The 21,115-nt window shown below is 35.2% G+C and overlaps 1 protein-coding gene across 1 annotated transcript in view; it reads right to left on the bottom strand.

Annotated features, from left to right (window-relative positions):
- LOC115932769 (AP-3 complex subunit beta-1-like) overlaps positions 1-21,115 on the bottom strand; it is a 158,520-nt gene that overhangs the window by 107,506 nt on the left and 29,899 nt on the right. Inside the window, 3 exon segments of the mRNA XM_063708061.1 lie at positions 6,023-6,132; positions 12,590-12,722; positions 16,060-16,122. Coding sequence (XP_063564131.1) covers positions 6,023-6,132; positions 12,590-12,722; positions 16,060-16,122 — 306 coding nt within the window.

The raw sequence follows: 21,115 nt of genomic DNA, 5'->3' as shown, positions 1-21,115 counted from the left end.
CTGCATTTATTATAGAACATCAGTTGGCAAAGCATTAACCAGCACTCAAGGAAAAGGCATAGTAAAAAGCAAACACAATGGAGAAGAAATAGCTGAAGAGTTTGAAGAAAAACCAGAAGAGAAAAATCACAGAAGCCATGAGGAGACTATTTCAAAAAGGACGAAGTAGTTAGCATAGTCCAATGCTAAGAAAAGATCAAGGAAGATAGGGACAGAAAAGTATCCACTGGATTTAGAAAGGAGATAGTAACCTTGGAAAAGGCATAGTTAATGAAGTGCTGGAGAACCAAAATCCAACTGTGATGGGGAGGGAGTTTGATGTAAAGGAATAAAACTTGTTGCAGATAGTTCTTTCAAAAACTTTGGTTTTAAAGGGAAGAAGAGCACGAAGTAAGATAGAATGACAAACACGTAATGCAGCACTACTATGTGCCAGCCAGCATTCCAAGGGCATTACCATATTAACTAAGCTAATACCTATAATAATACTATATTGTAGGTCCTTTTACGATCATCATTTGACACATGGGAAAAGTGAGGCATAAAGACTTTAACATAAGGACGGAGCTGGTTAAGTGATGGAGTTGGAACTAATATTTATTGTTTTATTTATTATTATTATTATTTTTTTACATAATTTCAGACTTACAAGAAGAGTAAAAAAAATTCTGGATACCCTGCACCTAGATTCCCCAAATGTTAACATTTTACTGCATTTGTGTTAGCTATCTCTCTAGGTAAACATATGTTTTTTATTTTTATTTATTTATTTTTTTGAGACAGAGTCTCGCTCTGTCACCCAGACTGGAGTGCAGTGGCACAATCTCAGCTCACTGTAGCCTCCACCTCCCATGTTCCAGCGATTCTCCTGCTTCAGCCTCCCAGGTAGCTGGGATTACAGGCACACACCACCACACCTGGCTAATTTTTGTATTTTTAGAAGAAACGAGGTTTTACCATGTTGGCCAGGCTGGTCTCAAACTCCTGACCTCAGGTGATCCACCCGCCTTGGCCTCCCAAAGTGTTAGTTAGGATTACAGGCGTGAGCCACCACACCTGGTCACATTTTGTTTTCTTAACCAATAAAGGTAAATTGTAGGAATGCTCTTATACCCCAAAATACCTCCAAATATAAGATAATATCATCTGCAAACAAGGATAATTTGACTTCTTCCTTTCCAATGTGGATGCCTTTATAACTTTCTCTTGTCTGAACGCTTGAGGTAGGACTTCCAGTACTGTGTTGAATAACAGTGGACATCCTTGTTATGTTTCAGAGCTTGGATGAAAGGCTAAGATTTTCCCCATTCAGTATGATACTAACTGTGGGTCTGTCACATATGGCTTTTATTATATTGAGGTATGTTCCTTCTATCCCCAGTTTTGAGGGTTTTTTATCAGGTAAGGACGCTTAATTTTATCAAATGCTATTTCAGCATCAATTGAAATGATCATATGTTTTTTGTCCTTCATTCTGTTGATATGATGAATCACACTGATTGATTTATGAATGTTGAACCATCCTGGTAACCCTGGGATAAATCTCATTGGTCATGACGAATGATTTTTTAAATGTTGTTGAATTCAGTTTAGCAGTATTTTGTTGAGGATTTTTGCATTGATATTCAACAGATGCTAGCCTGTAGTTTTATTTCCTTCCTTCCTTCCTTCCCTCCCCTCCCCCTCCTCTCCCCCATCCCTCCTCTCCCCTTCCCATCCCTTCCCTCCCCCTCCCCCTCCCCCTTCCCTCCCTTCTCCTGCCCCTTCCCTCCCTTCCCCCTTCTCTTCCCTCCCCCTTCCCCTTCCCTTCCCTTTTCCTTCCCTTCCCTCTCCCTTCCTTTCCCTTCCCTCTCCTTCTCCCTCTCCCTTCCCTTCCTTTCTTTCTTTTTGATGTGTCTTTGTTTGGTTTTGGTATCAGGGTAACAATGACCTTGTAGAATGAATTTGGAAGTATTCCTTCTTCTGTTTTTTGGAATAGCTTCAGTAGACTTGGTATTAGTTCTTCTTTAAATGTTTGGTAGAATTCAGCAGTGAAGCCGTCGGATCCTGGGCTTTTCTTCACTGGGAGAACTTTTATTATGGTTTCAATCTTGTTACTTGTTTTTGGTCTGTTCAGATACTGGATTTCTTCACAGTTCAATCTTGGGAGGTTGTATGTGTCTAGGAAGTTTTCCATTTCCTCTAGATTATCCAACTTACTGAAATACAGTTGCTTATAGTAGCCACTAATGATCCTTTGAATTTCTGCAGTATCAGTTATAATATCTCCTTTTTCATCTCTGATTTCATTTCTGCTCTGATTTTTACTTCTACTAATTTTGGGTTTGGTTTGCTCTTGCTTTTCTAGTTAAGATACATCATTACATTATTTGTTATTTGTTTGAAGTTTTTCTTCTTTTTTGATGTAGGCTCTTAAAGCTATAAACCTCCCCTTGAGTACTGCTTTTGTTATATCCCATAGGTTTTAGTATGTTGTGTTTCCATCATCATATGTTTCAAGAGATTTTTCAATGTCCTTCTTAATTTCTTCATTGACCCACTGGTCATTCAGGAGCATATTGTTTAATTTCCATATGTTTATATTGTTTGAAAATTCCTCTTGTTTTAGATTTCTAGTTTTATTCCACTCTGGTCAGAGAAGATGCTTGATATTATTTTTTTCAATGTTTTAAGACTTGTTTTGTGACCTAACATATGCTCTATCCTTAAGAATGATCCATGTGCTGATAAAAAGAATGTGTATTCTGCAGCTCTCGGATGACATTTTCTGTATATATCTATTAGATCCATTTGGTGCATAGTACAAATTAAGTCCAATGCTTCTTTGTTGGTATTCTGTCTGGAAGATCTGTCCAATGCTGAAAGTGGAGTGTTGAAATCTCCAGCTATTATTGTATTGAGGTCTACCTTTGTCTTTAGCTCTAGTAACATTTGCTTTATATATCTGGGTGCTCCAGTGTTGAGTGCATATATATTTAAAGTCATTATATCCTCTTGCTGAATTGACTCTTTATCATTAAATAATGACCTTGTCTCTTCCTACACTTTTTGTCTTTTATAAGTGTAGGAAGAGACAGACATTTTGTCTGATGTAAGTATAGCAACACCTGCTCTTTTTCGGTTTCTACCAGCATGGAATGTCTTTTTCCATCCCTTTTTTTTTTTTTCCAGTCTATGTCCATCATTATAGGTGAAGTGTGCTTCTTGTAGGCACCAGATCATTAGGTCTTGATTTTTTACCCATGCAGTAACTCTACGTCTTTTGATTGGAGAGTTTAGTCCATTTACATTCAATGTTATTATTGATAAGTAAGGACTCACTCCTGCCATTTTGTTATTTGTTTTCTGGTTGTTTCATGTTCTTCTCTTCCTTCCATCCTTTCTTCCTGTTTTCCTTTTAATGAAGGTGGTTTTCTCTAGTGGTATGATTTAATTTCTTGTTTTTTATATTTTGTGTATCCACTTTACGTTTTTAGATTAGAAGTTACAATGAAGCTTGCAAATACTATCTTATTAATATAATCCATTATTTTAAACTGATGACAACACTGATTGCATACACAATCAAGCAAAAAGGAAACTAATAAAAGTTCTACCCTGCTTTTTCACTTTTTGTTGTTTCTACTTATATCATATTGTACTGTCCATGTCTTGAAAAGTTGTTGTAGTTATGTTTAATCAGTTCACGTTTTAGTCTTTCTATTCAAGACATGAGTACTTCATACACCACAATTCTAGTGTTACAATATTCTGCTTTTCTGTGTACATACTACTACCAGTGAATTTTGTGCCTTTGAATGATTTCTTCCTGCTTACTACCATCCTTTTCTTTCAGATTGAAGAGCTCCTTTTAGCATTTCTTACAAGAAAGACAGGTCTGTTGCTGACAAAATCCCTCCCTCAGCTTTCGTTTGTCTGGGAAAGCCTTTATTTCTCCTTCATATTTGAAGGATATTTTCACTGGATATACTATTCTAGGGTAAAAGTTGTTTTCTTTTGGCACTTTGTGTCATGCCACTCTCCCCTGGCCTGTAAAGTTTCCACCGAAAAGTCTGCTGCCACATGTATCAGACTTCAACTGCATGTTGTTTCTTTTCTCTTGCCGCTTTTAGGATCCTTTCCCAACCTTGACCTTTGGGAGTCTGATTATTAAATGTCTCGAGGTAGGATTCTTTGGGTTAAATCTGCTTGAAGTTCTATAACCTTCTTGTACTTCAATGCTGACATCTTTCTCTAGGTTTGGGAGTTCTCTGATATTATTTCTCTGAATAAACTTTCCATCCCTACCCCTTTCTCTACTTCCTCTGTAACACCAATATCTCTTAGATTTGCCCTTTTGAGACTATTTTCTAGATCTTATAGCTGTGCTTCATTCTTTTCTATTCTTTTTTCTTTTGTCTCCTCTGACTGTGTATTTTCAAAGAGCCTGTCTTCAAGCTCACTAATTCTTCTTCTTGATCAATTCTGCCACTAAGAGACTCTGATGCAACCTTCAGTATATCAATTGCATTTTTCAACTCTAGAATTTCTGCTTGATTCTTTTTTACTATTTCAATCTCTGTTAAATTTATCAGATAGAATTCTAAATTCCTTCTCTGTGTTATCTTGAATTTCTCTGAGTTTTCTCAAGACAGCTATTTTGAATTCTCTGTCTGAAGGGTCATGTATATCTCTGTTTCTCTAGTATTGGCCCCTGATGCCTTATGTAGTTTGTTTGGTGAGGTCATATTTTCCTGGATGGTCTTGATGCTTACAGATGTTCATCAGTCTCTGGGCATTGAAGTTAGGTATTTATTGTAGTCTTCACAGTCTGGGCTTGTTTGTGCTTATCGTACTTGGGAAGGCTTTCCAGGTTATTCAAAGGGACTTGGGCCTCAAGCCCAATAATGATGTGGTTCTTGCAGACTGGTAGAGGTACTGCCTTGGTGGGCTTGGATAAATCTGGGAGAACTCTTTAGATTACCAGGCAGAGACTCTTGTTCTCTTCCTTTGTTCTCTTGTTCTCTTTCCAATCCCTGTGCTCTCCCTCCCCCTAATGCAGAGATTCTCTATGCCACACTGCTGCTGCCAGGGGATGAGAGAGCGGTGGCACTGGCAATTCAAGACTGTCTTTCCTACCCTCTTCAGTGCCTCTTTCAGCAATATGAAGTTAAAACCAGATACTGTGAGTGCCCACCTGATTTTTGGTTATGATGGTGCTTTTTTGTGTGTAATTAGTTGCTAAAATTCCGTGTTCTTGCAGGGGTGACAATCATTGCAGCTCTCTATTTGGCCATCTTGCTCCACTCTTCAAGATTTGTGTTTAAAAACTAAGATCTACCATATAAAGGAATGAAGTACTATATTCGAAAACATACACAAACCTTGAAAACATGCTAAGTGAAAGATGCCAGAAACAAAAGGCTACATATTGTCCAGAAAAGGCAAATCCATAAAGATAAAAAAAAAAGCAGATTAGTAGTGGCCAGGGTATAGAGTGAAGGGAGACTGGGCAGTCTCAGTTATGGATTTTTTTTAAGGGGTGATGAAAATGTCCTAAAATTACATACTGGTGATTGCACAACTTATAAGTGATTAAAAACCAATGATACACTTCAAAAGAGTAAATTTTATAATATAAAATAATATCTCAATTAAAAAAATAAAATCTGTGCACAAAGTGTGCTCATTGGTATTGTTTCTAACTCCTCTCAAAGGACAGCTCTGGGAAACAGATGTTTGTATATTCATTTCATGTATGACACATGAACATGCATGTATACTCACCCAACATCTAGCTGTTGATATATAAAACTCACACTGCTATCTCCAATTCCAATCTAATACCACGAGGCTCATTCTATCCTTTCCCCTACTCAGATTTGTAATTCCCTCCTATAACAGCAAGAAATCTTAGAATCTCAGAATTGGAATCCAGACAGTTCAGCTCTCCTAACCATTACCCTTTAGGCTGACCATTTATTTTAACAAAACTACAACTTACTGAATAAAATTCAGCAAACATCTCTTAATTGATACTCACAGTGATACTGTCCAGGAGTTTGGCCATATGTTTAATAATTTCACCATGTTGTGCAGGTTGCATTTGCAGTAATTTCTTTATAACAACCACACTTTCAGCAACAACTATTTCTGAAAAAGAAATTATTCATACTAAATATGTATAATTCAATTCAAATGCAATATGCTTGGTAAAATGTAAACTTAAATTAGAAAAACATTCTATTTAATACATGCCTTAAAAGACTATGTGAAAGCATAACCGTGAGTGTGCTTCCAAATTTGAGGTGTGAACATCTGTCTTAACTAGAAGAGTTAACTTTAATTTCTAACCTCTGTTGCTGTCTCCTAGCTTCTGTAGTTCCTTTCTTATCTCTGCATCTTTAGATTAAGAAAGCAAAAGACGTTGGATTGTGCTGCTCACCATAGTGTTCTATGTCTTTGGCTTTTAACCACAGTCCTCAAATATTGCTCTTTGATTCCTATAAATTATATAGTGGAAATCAATTATCTACAATCTAAACAACATTTTCCCTATTCTGCAGAAAACAGCAAACTAAAAAAAAAAATTTTCCTTAAGTGAAGTGTCCAGAAAAGTGAGTAGTAAAGATGAGTGGTAGTAGTAAAGAAGTCACTGTAGAAATAGCATGGAGTGCAAAGCCAGAAAGAACGGGATTGTGAGAGTGAGATGGATTTTCTCTATTTGTTCTATAAAGTCCACTCTGCCTTTCTCTCCCCAGTACTGTGCCCTAAGAGGCCCACCTGTAGTCTGCCTCAACCAGACTCCCTTGGTCCTGGCTTATAGCTGTGTTTAGTCAATAGAAAGCTTCAGCAGGAGATGGTGGGGGGGTGGGGGGGGTGATATTTGTTATCCTGGATCCCTACTCTGCCAGCCTCCTCTCCCTGGTATCACATGCAATCCCCTACTGAAGGTACTGCGAGTGGCTCACTCCTGCAGGGTCTGGTAACTGCTCCTGCTCCTCACACCCCTTCCCTTCAATCTGAGGCATGGTAAAGGCCTCCCGCTGTTGATAGCCTGTTAGCTCCAGGGTGTTACATCATATCTTGTTGGTTTCCCTTAATCCTGACCACAGTTTACAAATAGTTCATTCACTTAATTCGCTTCAATCATCCCTTTTAAGTGTGCCATCTGTTTCTTGCCAGAGCCTTAACTAATACAGTAACTGCTACTGGAGGTGGATAGGAAGTAGATCCTCAAACTGGGATTGCGGGATTTAGTTATCATACTAAACTGGCCAATCACTGGTCCAGTCTCTTTTTGGTGGTACTGGTAAAGAAATGTAACATAACTCACCTGAGAACCTGACCTTATGAAATGAATCTTATATAATGTGTTATTAATGCTAATGATGCCAAAGAAATAAATCAACATTGCCTTTACTTATTATTTTGATATTTTTATTAATAGGGCTTCATGGCTATTAGGAATTCCCCTGGCATACACTACAAAGGTTTATTTTAATATTATATTAGAAATACCATAATTTGTGTCCTATTACTCTTTTTTTTTTGAGACAGAGTCTTGCTCTGTGGCCCAGGCTGGAGTGCCATGGCGCAATCTCAGCTCACTGCAACCTCCACCTCCCAGATTCAAGCAGTTCTCCTGCCACAGCCTCCTGAGTAGCTGGGATTTACAGGCGTGCGCCACCATGCATGGCTAATTTTTGTATTTTTAGTAGAGACGGGGTTTGACCATGTTGGTCAGGCTGGTCTCAAACTCCTAACCTCATGATCCACCCGCCTTGGCCTCCCAAAGTGCTGGGATTACCTGCGTGAGCCACCGTGCCCGGCCTACTCTTTTTCACTGAAATGTATTTTTTATAATGCTCCCTTTAAGAATATAAACAAAATTCATCATTCTAATCATTAGTAAATATATGTATTTCAAACTGTTTACCTGCTTATCCATAAGAATAAGAAATTAACTAATATTGACTGGGCACAGTGGCTCAGCACTTTCGGAGACCGAGGCAGGAGGATGGCTTGATCCCAGGAGTTCGAGACCAGCCTGGGCAACATGGAAAACCCCAGGTCTACAAAAAATCCAAAAATTAGCCACGAGTTGTGGCACGTGCCTATAGTACCAGCTATTTAGGAGGCTGAAGTAGGAGAATCACCTGGGCCCAGGAAGGTTGAGGCTTCAGTGAGCCGTGATCACAACACTGTACTCCAGCCTGGGTGACAGACTGAGAAAAGAAAAAACAAAAAAAAAACCTAGCATGATTTAACTAAAAGCTAACTAATATTAAGGCTTTAGTTTACAAAACGACATCACATTTCATTTCCTTCTCACAATAATGTAAGGCAGGTACCCTATTATTATTATTTTAAAGATGAAGACAGGGAGATGCACTGGAATTATATAACTCTGTCCAGAATTCAAACTCAGAACTAGGATGTACATTCTATCTATATACGTTCTATGTTATGATAGGCAAGTATTACTTCTTTTTTTTTTTTTGAGATGGAGTTTTGCTCTTGTCACTCGGGCTGGAGTGCAGTGGCGCGATCTCGGCTCACTGCAACCTCCACTTCCGGGGTTCAAGCGATTCTCCTGCCTCAGCCTCCCAAGCAGCTGGGATTACAGGTGCCCGCCACCATGCCCAGCTAATATTTTGTATTTTTAGTAGAGACGGGGTTTTGCCATGTTGGGCAGGCTGGTCTTGAACTCCTGACCTCAGGTGATCTGCCCGCCTTGGCCTCCCAAATTCTGGGACTACAGGCGTGAGCCACCGCGCCTGCCCATAGGCAAGTGTTACTTCTATAAAGACTACCTCTTGGTGCTATGAGGAAAGCAAAGGTAAATCAGAATGAGATTCTGCCCTCATCAAACTTACAGTCTAGCAGAAAAATAAATGGTTATGTGATTACTATGCAAAGCAAAATTTGGTAAGTGTGGTTTTAAAGAATGCATAGTATAACAAATTTATATTTTTAAAATACATTATTGCAAAACTAGCCTAAGTAAGAGAAAAAATGTTGCATAATTTAATTATCTAGAAGCAGACGCAGGATTGGCTACAGTTGAAATACGTGTTTGGCATCATTTATCTTTAGGAACTACATTAGTTTCCTATTGTTGCTGTCACAGATTACTAAAAACATAGTGGCTTAAAACAATGCAAATTTATCATTGTACAGTTCTAAAGTCAGAAGTCTAACATAGGTCCTATGGGACTAACATCAAGCTGTCAACAGGGCTGTGTTCCCTCTGGAAGTTCTAGGGGAAATCTTTTCCTTCCCCCTCCCAACTTCTCAAGCATGCCCACATTCCTTGGTTCAAAGACCTCTTCCAACAATCACATCACCCTGACCTTCTGACATCTTCTGACTGACCTGCGTCTCTCTTTCCCTTATAAAGATCCACATGGTAACATTAGGTCTAACCACATAATCTCCCCATCTATAGAAACTTGACTTAATCAATCTGCGAAGTCTCTTTTGCCATGTAAGGTAACATATTCACAGGTTCTGGGCATCTTTGGAACGCAATAATTCTGCCTACCACAGGTGCCTTCTCATTCCCCTCAGGTAATTCCACTCTACTTCTCCTTTATGGTACCTCTTGGTTTCCAAAGACCTCAGCACTTTGGTGCTACTCTATCAGAAGCACAAAATGATCCTATGTTCTAGATATTTCCTAACTTCTTCCTTGTCCTCAACAAAACTTAATGGACCTAACTTTAAAAAGTACAGTCTACTATCATACTAATTTTACAAATGAAGAATCTGGTGCACAGGCAGACTAGGTAATTTACTCAGGATAGCTGTAACATTCTACATAGGTGATATATTCCTACATGTAAGCAAATAGCTGGCAAGAGAGTAAGTGGTCACTATATGGGAAGACTATAATATATTTGTCTTATATTACTATCTCCCTCCAATAGACTATTAGCTCTATAAAGATAGGAACCTTTTATAAGTTAAATAAATATCCTATTAATATATTCAACATTTATTAAACATCTCAACTGATTAAAGTCTTCGATAAATGCTTACTGAATTTTTTAAAACTAAACAAAACAAAGTCTTCTGCCCCAATCCTTTTAGTTTAGAGTAGATGGCAATAAGGTTATTCAAAAGAGTAAATTTCGCTAATATGTTACCTAAAATAAATTACCTAAGTCAACTGAAATGTAGATTTCTCTTACTAAAGGTCTATAAGAAATTGGCTTATCAAATTAATCTTAGAGAGTAATAATAGGCTGTTTTAGGGCAAGCTTCAAGTCTGCTTAGAAAGGCTCTTAACAACACACACACAAAACTAGAGGTCCAAGAGAAATATATTAAACATATTTTAAAACAATTGAGCCTAAATGTCCCTGAGGTTTAAAGATTCATTATTTGAAGAGATGATAAGGTATTCATTTCAATATAAAATCAAATAATTACAGATTCCTGGAGCCTTAAAAGATCTTACAGATTTTAAAGAAACTGAGTCTTCATTCACAGTATTTATTCCTAAAAGTAGATCTTTTAATACAAAGAGGAAGGGGCTCTATTGTCAGGGTGGCTATGTTAAAGTTAAAAATACTATGACTTTCTTTTATGTTACTAATTTTGATATAAATATTCTCCTTATTTGTTTTACCTCTCACTTTTACTGAGCCAGACTTCCAAACTACAAAAAATAGTGTAGCATATGTGATACAGACATAATTAATCAGGTATTATGGGCTAATGATGATTATGCAAATATAATCTGACAATACAATTTAAGTTTGTTAATATTCACACTGCAGGGAAAAAAAAACCATGATTAAGAGTTGTATCAAAAAACAAAAGCCTAACCATTAAAATATCAAAATTTAAAGTAGTTAAACTAAATCCTTCTACTTTTAGAGAGGAAGTATGTATTAGTCTTTCATTTTCTAATTGTAAAACAATCTAGTCTTCCCTTAAAAGTGATGTAGGGGTAGAATATTTATCTTTTAAAGTCAATAAAAATATTTTTTGAGAAATTAAATCTGAAGCAGAAATAACTGCTTTAAAATCCAAAGCTTGAAATTTTCCATCAGAAAAAAAAAGTCAAAAAATAAAATTGAGAAAATTTGAATATATTTTGTATTTGAATGAACTAATCAGTGTTCTAACTAATTTCTGGTGCTTTCTGTATGTAACTAAAATGTAAAAGAACAATTGCCCTGGTAAGCCTTGGTTCATAATCTTTAATGGTACAAAGTTATTTTCCCAAGGTGCGTATTTTATTTGGTTGAATAGAAAGTCATTATTAAAGGCACAGGAAAATTTCTTTAAAACACATTTTTAATGTCACATTTTAAAATGTGACATAGAAACAGAGATAAAAGGATTAGTTATTATTAAAAGTAGAAAGAGATAGAGTGGATGACATTTATCATCCTATCTCCACTAGCTACTTTGTAGAGATAAAAAAAATTTTAAACCTATCGTCTTGATAATTTTGGTTGGCATTTATTTGGAGTATTAATACTACATGTAGAAAAATCTTCAGTCATAGTATCTTGAGTTTACAGGTACAAGTTTGAAATTTTATGCTCACAACAAAAATCAATGTTATCTGGGAATAAATTTCGTTCCAATTTTTTTCATCAGAAATACTTTCAACAATGTTACAGTTTTCTAAAGATATCTACATGTGGGAAAAAATAATTAGGGATTATAGGATTCTTGTACTAAAAAGTTATTTTTCAAATAAAATGTAATCAATTTTGTTGTTTTACCTCATGGGCTGCTATATCATATATGCCCATATCTAGACATGACATAGACATTAGTATATTTTAAATTCCACAAAATAATTTCAATGATTTTACAAAGAAAATTATGCTTTTCTTAAAAAAGTCTCATTTTAATTAAATACATAATTATAATAAAAGTTCTTTAAACAAAATTATTTTAAAGGTAAAGCTCGCTTTTCTTTCTTTCTCTAAATGGCTCCATTTATTTCAAAGCCTTACCCATAGAAATAACTGACGCTTTGCCACAGAACAATATGGGATCTAGCTTACATATTTTACTGGATATTACCTATCCAGTTTTACCGAACACTTAGATATTGTTTGGCTTAAAAACATAAAGCTGCTCCAAGTTGATGGCTTTTAAATCCAGTTAATTTTGAATATAATTAGGTGAATTTCTGAGGAAAAATAATGTTGAAGGTATACAGTTAACATATTTTTTGATCTAGCCACTTCTGCATGTTATAGTCATTTGCCTGCTTTTAGCACCCTCTGCAGGTGAACCAATATTATGCATGACTTACATGCCATTAAAATGCAGTAAAAAGGTGGAAAAGATACAATCAAGGTGATTAAATTGTGAAGAAGTAAAACAAATTTTCTTAGATCTGTTGCAGTAAAACAAATACTACCTGCTACTTAACGGCCTATTTTACTAAAAAAAAAGAACCCAGAATATGCATATTTATGTGCATTTCAAGGATAAAATGCTACTTATTGTGACCATACTACTGATATAACTGGAAAAGCTAAAATGCAAAGTTAGAAAAGGTTACAACTTGGAAATAATACCAAGAATATTCAAATTTAAATCACCTGAAAATAAAATGAAACTGTAAACTTACCATCCCTGTTGGACAGCAGACAGACCAAGCCATTGAGGCACGTGTCAGTGACTTCCAAGATGTTGGTTGCACATCTGCCTATAGTCTGAATAGTGGCTGCTGCAAATTGTTTATCCTGGCTTTTCACATAGGTCTAAAAGATATTACTTCAATTAGTTTACACACTGGTATTATCGAGTTAACCAAAACTCCGATTATATTAAACTTTGTCAATATATAAGAATTCCAGAATACATAAACTTCTCATAAGCACAATATGAGGACCAAGTGATGATGTAGGTTAATTTCATTTTGTTTTGATTTTTTTACTTAAAGAATGTGCCTATGGACGAAGCACATTTTCAAGCCAGGCTCATTCACCTGTGGCCATAGTGGCTTGAGACTCCAAAACAGATAGTAGGAGCAGTCACCCAAAGACAGCAATTAGTTTAAGTGCAAGGTTGAAAGAGATGATGAGAGCTCTCTCTTTGGAGGTTTCAGTTCATTTACCAGCAGCATCTGTGAATCTATGAAAAAAAGGGTCACTTTTTCAGAGACACTAAATCTAAAAATTGGGAGAAAAGGAAGAAAGGGACCAGCAGGCTATTTACAAACATTTTAATTTCAAAATCTATCACAATGGTTGTAAAAGAATAATAGTTACGGTGAACAGTATTTCAATAAATACTTCAAATACTCAGTTTATAATAAAATAAAATACCATACTTTTGAAATAGATTTTCTTTAAAAGTATGCTTTAAAAATATACTGTAAAGGGTGTATGTGTGTGTGTGTGTATATATATATATGTGTGTGTGTGTTCATATATATACACTATATATATGTTCATATATATATACTATATATGTGTTCATATATATACTATATGTTCATATATATATACTACATATATGTTCATATATATACTACATATATGTTCATATATATATACTACATATATGTTCATATATATACTACATATATGTTCATATATATATACTACATATATGTTCATATATATACTACATATATGTTCATATATATACACTATATATATGTTCATATATATACACTATATATATATGTTCATATATATACACTATATATATATGTTCATATATATACACTATATATATATGTTCATATATATACACTATATATATATGTTCATATATATACACTATATATATATGTTCATATATATACACTATATATATGTTCATATATATACACTATATATATGTTCATATATACACTATATATATGTTCATATATACATACTATATATATGTTCATATATACATACTATATATATGTTCATATATACATACTATATATATGTTCATATATACATACTATATATATGTTCATATATACATACTATATATATGTTCATATATACATACTATATATATGTTCATATATACATACTATATATATGTTCATATATACATACTATATATATGTTCATATATATATACTATATATATGTTCATATATATATACTATATATATGTTCATATAGTATATATATGTACACACACACACATATATATATATACACACACACAAATTTAAAAATAAAGAAATAAATCACTGATTTAACAACAGGAAGTTAAAATATCTTTATAAATTTTATAATGGCCCTAGAGAATTTCACTTTGGTTAGAACCTTCCCAATTTTTAAATGAGGAAAGCTTCTATTGTTTACAGAAATATACACACTTTGTATCATATACATGAAATTTGAAAGGTCATTTACAATCGAAATTTTTAAGAAAGATTCCCAACCTCAAATAAGAAGTATACAATGTAGACTTAACACTATGAAAAATGCAATACATTTAAGTGGTGTCTAAATGACAAATGGAGGAGAAAACCTAAAGATGTCTAAAAAAATACAAATTTGCTAAAAATGGTACCAACAAGGTGATTAAACGTTGAATAAATAAATTAAATTAATTAAACTCTCCTAGTTCCATAAAGGCAAGACCAAGTATATTTAAAAGTGTTCCCAAATAAATTATTTAATTTCCTTAACGAAAAATATGAACTTATGAGTCTTTAGAAACATTCCGTATTTTACCCAAAAAGTTACTAAAAGCGTAACTATGAGCATAACACAAACATAGACAGAAGGTACAAATTTAGACAGTGATAAAAATGAATACATGAAAAAAATACTTAAAAGTTTGACTGAAAAATGGACCTTATTAAACATCCTGATATTAAATGAAAAGACTAGATGACCAATATTTTGAAACAGGTCTAGTATGTGCCCTCTATACAACCCATTCCATAACATTACCTAAGTCTCCTTTCCTACAATCCCAGGAGACTTGATATAAGCAAAAACTGGACAGTGAGAGGACACCCAAAGAGACTAGATAGGACAACAGGAAAGGAACAAGAAAAAACACAAAGACCAATACTTTAAATAAATAAAATTATAGGAATGAAGTGAAAATCAGATTCAAGCAATGATCTGCAGCTATAAGATTATCGAATAAGAACATAAAATACTATATTTTCTAGAACATCTTAATTTTTTAAGAAATTTGTCTAGAAAGATACACAACATAAAAGTAGAGTAATCCAGGTATGAAAATATAAATTATGGACATGCCATATTATTCTACTATTCCTGTAAAAAGTTTAAAAATCACATAGCTAAAAAGAAATCGTGTATACAGTGTCTTACAACCAAGAAGAAATTTAATATTGGCATATAGGAGAACTATGGCAAAAAATACATGTCTAAAAGTTGGAAGCTGATAAAAGAAAAACGGTGATTAGTGCATAGTATGTGGTATATTTTTGTGAAGAAAACAGATAATGGAATATAAAAGTCATAATACTGATGTAAAGTTTTCTATTGTTGTGCTCTACAACTAAGGCTTCAGAGATGACCTTTCCATCATAAAGGGTATCATGTCCATGAAGTAATTTTTGACTAATATTCTGGGGGGAAATGCAACTAGGAAGAGTCTCATAAGGCATAAAAATACAACTAAACAAATCAAAATAAAAAACAGCAATTTAAAAAATCGTAGTGGGGCAATTATGAAACAAATTTTTTTGAGCTATATATGAGGCTAAGGGGGCAGTGTCAAAAATAGTCATAGGTCAATAAAATGGGAAAAACCAGGTAAGAAATGAAGCCATTTTCATGACCACAGAGTATAGAAAGGACTATTGATGCTGGCAGCACAAAAAGATGAAATTCTTACCAGAAATACAATTTCAAACAAAGACAGAGTTATAAACCAAAGTCCTTCAAAGTCTATGAAAATATGAAAGAGAATACTATGTTTTCCCTAAATTATAAATTTGTAATTAGTTTATTCTTGCAAATTGAATTTCTTAGTTGTCAATCTTGTCCCAATCACTATTTTATATACACAATTACATATTTCTAGATAGAAAAAGATGCATATTTAAGACTGAACATATGTTTTAGAAGTTTTTTATAATTAGCACTGTACACAAACCTGAAATTCTCAAAGAAGAATTGATATGTTGGCTTCATTTGCCAAGTTCGTCAAAATTTCAAGCTATAGTAGAGAAAAGAGAAAGTAAACATTTTAAAACAAAGGTAGCAAGATGAATTTAATAGAGTACAGGCATTTAATTGAAAGTTTATTTCTACTTTTAAAAATCACATTGTCAGCCGGGCGCAGTGGGTCACGCCTGTAATCCCAGCACTTTGGGAAGCCGAGGCGGGCGGATCACCTGAGGCCGGGAGTGCGAGACCAGTCTGACCAACATGGAGAAACCCTGTCTCTACTAAAAATGCAAAATTAGCTGGGCATGGTGGTGCACGGTGGTGCATGCCTGTAATTCCAGCTACTCGGGAGGCTGAGGCAGGAGAATTGCTGGAACCCAGGAGGCAGAGGTTGCAGTGAGCAGGAGAATTGCTGGAACCCAGGAGGCAGAGGTTGCAGTGAGCCGAGATCGTGCCATTGCACTCCAGCCTGTGAAACAAGACTGAAACTCTGTCACACACACACACACACACACACAAATCATATTGTCACCAATGTGGTAAGGCATTATACCCTTCAGGTCAACCTAGTCTACCTTATGTCCACAAACATATCAGATATTAGATATTAGACAATTTAGATATTAGATATTAGAATTATATATTAGATATTAGACAATTAGATATTAGACAATTACTAGTTCTTTGAAAACAATTCGGAAAAGGAGAATTCTACATCTTCACTAATTGTTTGCCCAACACAAACTTACAATTTATATCTAATTAACCTAAACAATTCTGCTAGTTTGGCTTTTGTCTTTTAGTAAAGTTAGAAAACAATTTGCCCTCCATGTTAATACATCTGTTTTCCAGATACCAATTAATTCTTTTGATTTGTTCTCCTATAGTCTACCATCCCAAATACTCAGACATTTTAATTGTCTCTTCTGGATTTATAGATATAAACAATGTGTAATCTCCAACGGGCTTGTGAAAAAAAATTTTTACTAATAAAAAATATTTAGTCTTAAGAAAATCACAAAAAAATAGAAGAGACAAACAGAAGCAAATCAAGATGTGAACATAAATACATTCATATCAATAACTACATTAAATAAAGCCAAATACTTAGAGCCAACTGATCTTTGACAAGGCAAACAGAAACACAAAATAGGGAAAGGATACCCTATTCAACAAATGGTGCCAGGATAATTGGCAAGTCACATGTAGTAGAATGAAACTGGATCCTCATCTCTCATCTTACACAAAATTCAACTCAAGATGGATCAAAGACTTAAATCTAAGACCTGAAACCATAAAGATTCTGGAAGATAACATCGGAAAAACCCTTCTAGACGCTGCCTTAGGCAAAGACTTCATGACCCAAACCCAATAACAAATGCAACAAAAACAAAGATAAATAGATAGGACTTAATTAAACTAGAAAGCTTCTGCACAGCATAAGAAATAATCAGCAGAGTTAACAGACAACCCACAGAATGGGAGAAAATCTTCACAGTCTATACATCTGACAAGGGACTAATATCCAGAATCTACAAAGAACACAAATCAGCAAGAAAAAAACAATCCCACTGAAAAGTGGGCAAAGGATATGAATAGACAATTCTCAAAGATACATAAACAGCCAACAAGCACATGGAAAAATGCTCACCATCACTACTTACTAGGGAAATGCAAATCAAAACCACAGTGTGAAACCACCTCACTCCACCAAGAATGGTCATAATCAAAAAATCAAAAGATAACAGATGTTAGCGTGGATTTGGTGAAAGGGAACACTTTTACACTGTTGGTGGGAATGTAAACTAGTACAACCACTATAGAAAACAGTGTGGAGATTCCTTAAAAAAGTAAAAGTAGAACTACTGTTTGATCCAGCAATCCCACTACTAGGTATCTACCCAGAGGAAAGGAAGTCATTATACAAAAAAGATATTTGCACACACGTTTATAGCAGCACAATTTGCAATTGCAAAAATATGGAACCAGCCCAAATGCCCATCAATCAACATGGATAAAGAATATGTTATACACACACACACACACACACACACCATGGAATACTGCTCAGCTATAAAAAAGGAACAAAATAATGGCATTCACAGAAACTAGATAGAATTGGAGACTATTATTCTAAGTGAAGTAACTCAGGAATGGAAAACCAAACATCGTATGTTCTCACTCATAAGTGAGAGCTAAGCTATGAGGATGCAAAGGCATAAGAATAATACACTGGACTTTGGGGGCTCAGGGGAAATGGTGGGGGGTGGTGAGGAATAAAAGACTACACGTTGGGTACAGTGTACACTGCTTGGGTGACAGGTGCACCAAAATCTCAGAAATCACCACTAAAGAACTTATGCATGTAACCAAACACCACCTGTTCCCCAAAAACCTACTGAAAAAAATAAATAAATAAAAATAAAACAGTAAATGATCTAAATGCTCCAATTAGAAGGCAAAGACTGTAAGAGGAGTTCTTTACATATTCTGGGTACAAATCATTTATTCAGACACATGTATTAGAAATATTTTTTCCAGATTATCTTTTAATTTTTAATTTTATTTTGATAACTATATTTTAACTTTTGGACAACTTTTTTCTTTTTTTTTTTTTTTTGAGACAAGGTCTTACTCTGTCACCAAGGGTGGAGTGCAGTGGTGCGATCATGGCTCACTGCAGCCCCAACCTCTGGGGCTCAAACAATCCTTCCACCTCAGCCTCCCAAGTAGCTGGGACTACAGGTGCACACCACTAAGCTCAGCTTATTTTAAATTTTTTTGTAGGGATGGAGTCTCATTGTGTTGCTCAGGCTGGTCTCAAACTCCTAGGCTCAAGTGATCCTCCTGCCTCAGTCTCCCAAAGTCCTAGGATTATAGGCATGAACCACTGCATCCAGCTGGACAACTTTTAAAAAACAATCTCAAACATATGAAAAAGCTACACATATAGTACAAAGAACTGTTGCTGTTGTTTTTCTGAACGATTTGAGACTATAGATGCCAATCTGATGCTACATTACCCCCAAAAACTTCTATGTATATTTCCTATAAACAAGGACATGTTCCACAGACTACAATACAACCAAGAAAATCAGGTCATTAAACTGATGCATTACTATCACGCAATTGTCACTATGCACTTAAGTTTCAATAACTGTCTCAATGACGTATAATAAAAGGATCCAGTTATATATCACATACTGTATTAAGTTGTCTCCTTTGGTCTGAAACAGTTTCTTAGTCTTTCTTTTAACTTATATGACCTTGACATTTTCGCTAATTATAAACCAGGTTTTTTTGGTAAAATATCCTTGAATTTGCGTATAATTTAGATTTTATTATTAAACTCAGTTTTCATATGAATAATACATCATTCTAATATTGAACAGTCTTGAATAGTCCATAGTCCATCCTTTTCTCATTGGTTTGTAATATCTCCTCTACTATATGGTACATTTTTGCATGTATGGGCACATTTCTAGGCTTTCTACTCTTTCCACTTACTTTTCTGTCTAAATATCACACTATTTTAATCACTATAGATTTATATTCCTAACTGCACTCTATGCCATACTTATTACTTCCTGAAAACAATGCTCTTTCATAATCCCTTGTGTTAGCATGAATTATGTTTTTCACCTACTCTAACCCTTCAACCTCCCAATCAACCTGCCAACCAAGAAAAAAATTCACAATATTATTCTTTTAAGATCCACCCAAACATCATCTTTTCTAAACCTCTCATAGAATTAGCTCCACCTTTCTGTTCTTCACAACACTCAATTCAAGTATCTGTATTACTTAAAACACACAGTACTAAAATAAGTTAGTTAGAGACAGGGTCTCACTCTATCACCCAGGCTGGAGTGCAGTGGCATGATCAATGGCTCACTGCAGCCTCAACTTTCTGGGATCAAGCGATCTGCCCACCTCAGCCTCCCAAGTAGCTAAGATTACAGACATGAGCCACCACGCCTGGCTAATTTTGATTTTTTTGTAGAGACAGAGTCTCACTATGTTGCCCAAGCTGGTGTTGAACTCCTGGCCTCAAGCAGTCCTCCCACCTTAGCCTCCCAAAGTGCTAGCAATACAGGCATGAGCCACTGTGCCAAGCCCTGAAGTTACTATTTATTTACTTATTTATATTATTATACATTAAGTTCTAGGGTACATGTGCACAACGTGCAGGTTTGATACATAGGTATACATGTGCCATGTTAGTTTGCTGCACCCAACAACTTGTCATTTACTTTAGGTATTTCTCCTCATGTTATCCCTACCCCAGCCCACAAACCCCTGACAGGTCCTGGTGTGTGATGTTCCCGGCCCTGTGTCCAAGTGTTCTCATTGTTCAATTCCCACCTATGAGTGAAAACATGCAATATTTGGTTTTCTGTCCTTGTGACAGTTTGCTGAGAATGACGGTTGCCAGCTTCATCCATGTCCCTGCAAAAGACATGAACTCATCCTTTCTAATGGCTGCATAGTATTCCATGGTGTATATGTGCCACATTTTCTTAATTCAGTCTATCATTGATGGACATTTGGGTTGGTTCCAAGTCTTTGCTATTGTGAACAGTGCCACAATAAACATAGGTGTGCATGTGTCTTTATAGTAGCATGATTTATAATCCTTTGGGTATATACTCAGTAATGGGATCACTGGGTCAAATGATATTTTTGGTTCTAGATTCTTGAGGAATCGCCACACTGTCTTCCACAATGGTTGAACTAGTTTACAGTCCCACCAACAGTGTAAAAGTGTTTCTATTTCTCCACATCCTCTCCAGCACCTGTTGATTCCCTGACTTTTTAATGACCGCCATACTAACTGGTGTGAGATGGTATTTCATTGTGGTTTTGATTTGCATTTCTCTGATGACCAATGAGGATGAGCATTTTTTCATGTGTCTGTTGACTGCATAGATGTCTTCTTTTGAGAAGTGTCTGTTCATATCCTTTGCCCACTTTCTGATGGGGTTGCTTTTTTGTTTTTTCTGGATATTAGCCCTTTGTCAGATGGGTAGATTGCAAAATTT

Source organism: Gorilla gorilla, chromosome 6 (assembly GCF_029281585.2).
Source record: "Gorilla gorilla gorilla isolate KB3781 chromosome 6, NHGRI_mGorGor1-v2.1_pri, whole genome shotgun sequence".
Lineage (NCBI taxonomy): Eukaryota > Metazoa > Chordata > Mammalia > Primates > Hominidae > Gorilla > Gorilla gorilla.
This window is presented reverse-complemented; position numbering and strand designations above follow the sequence as displayed.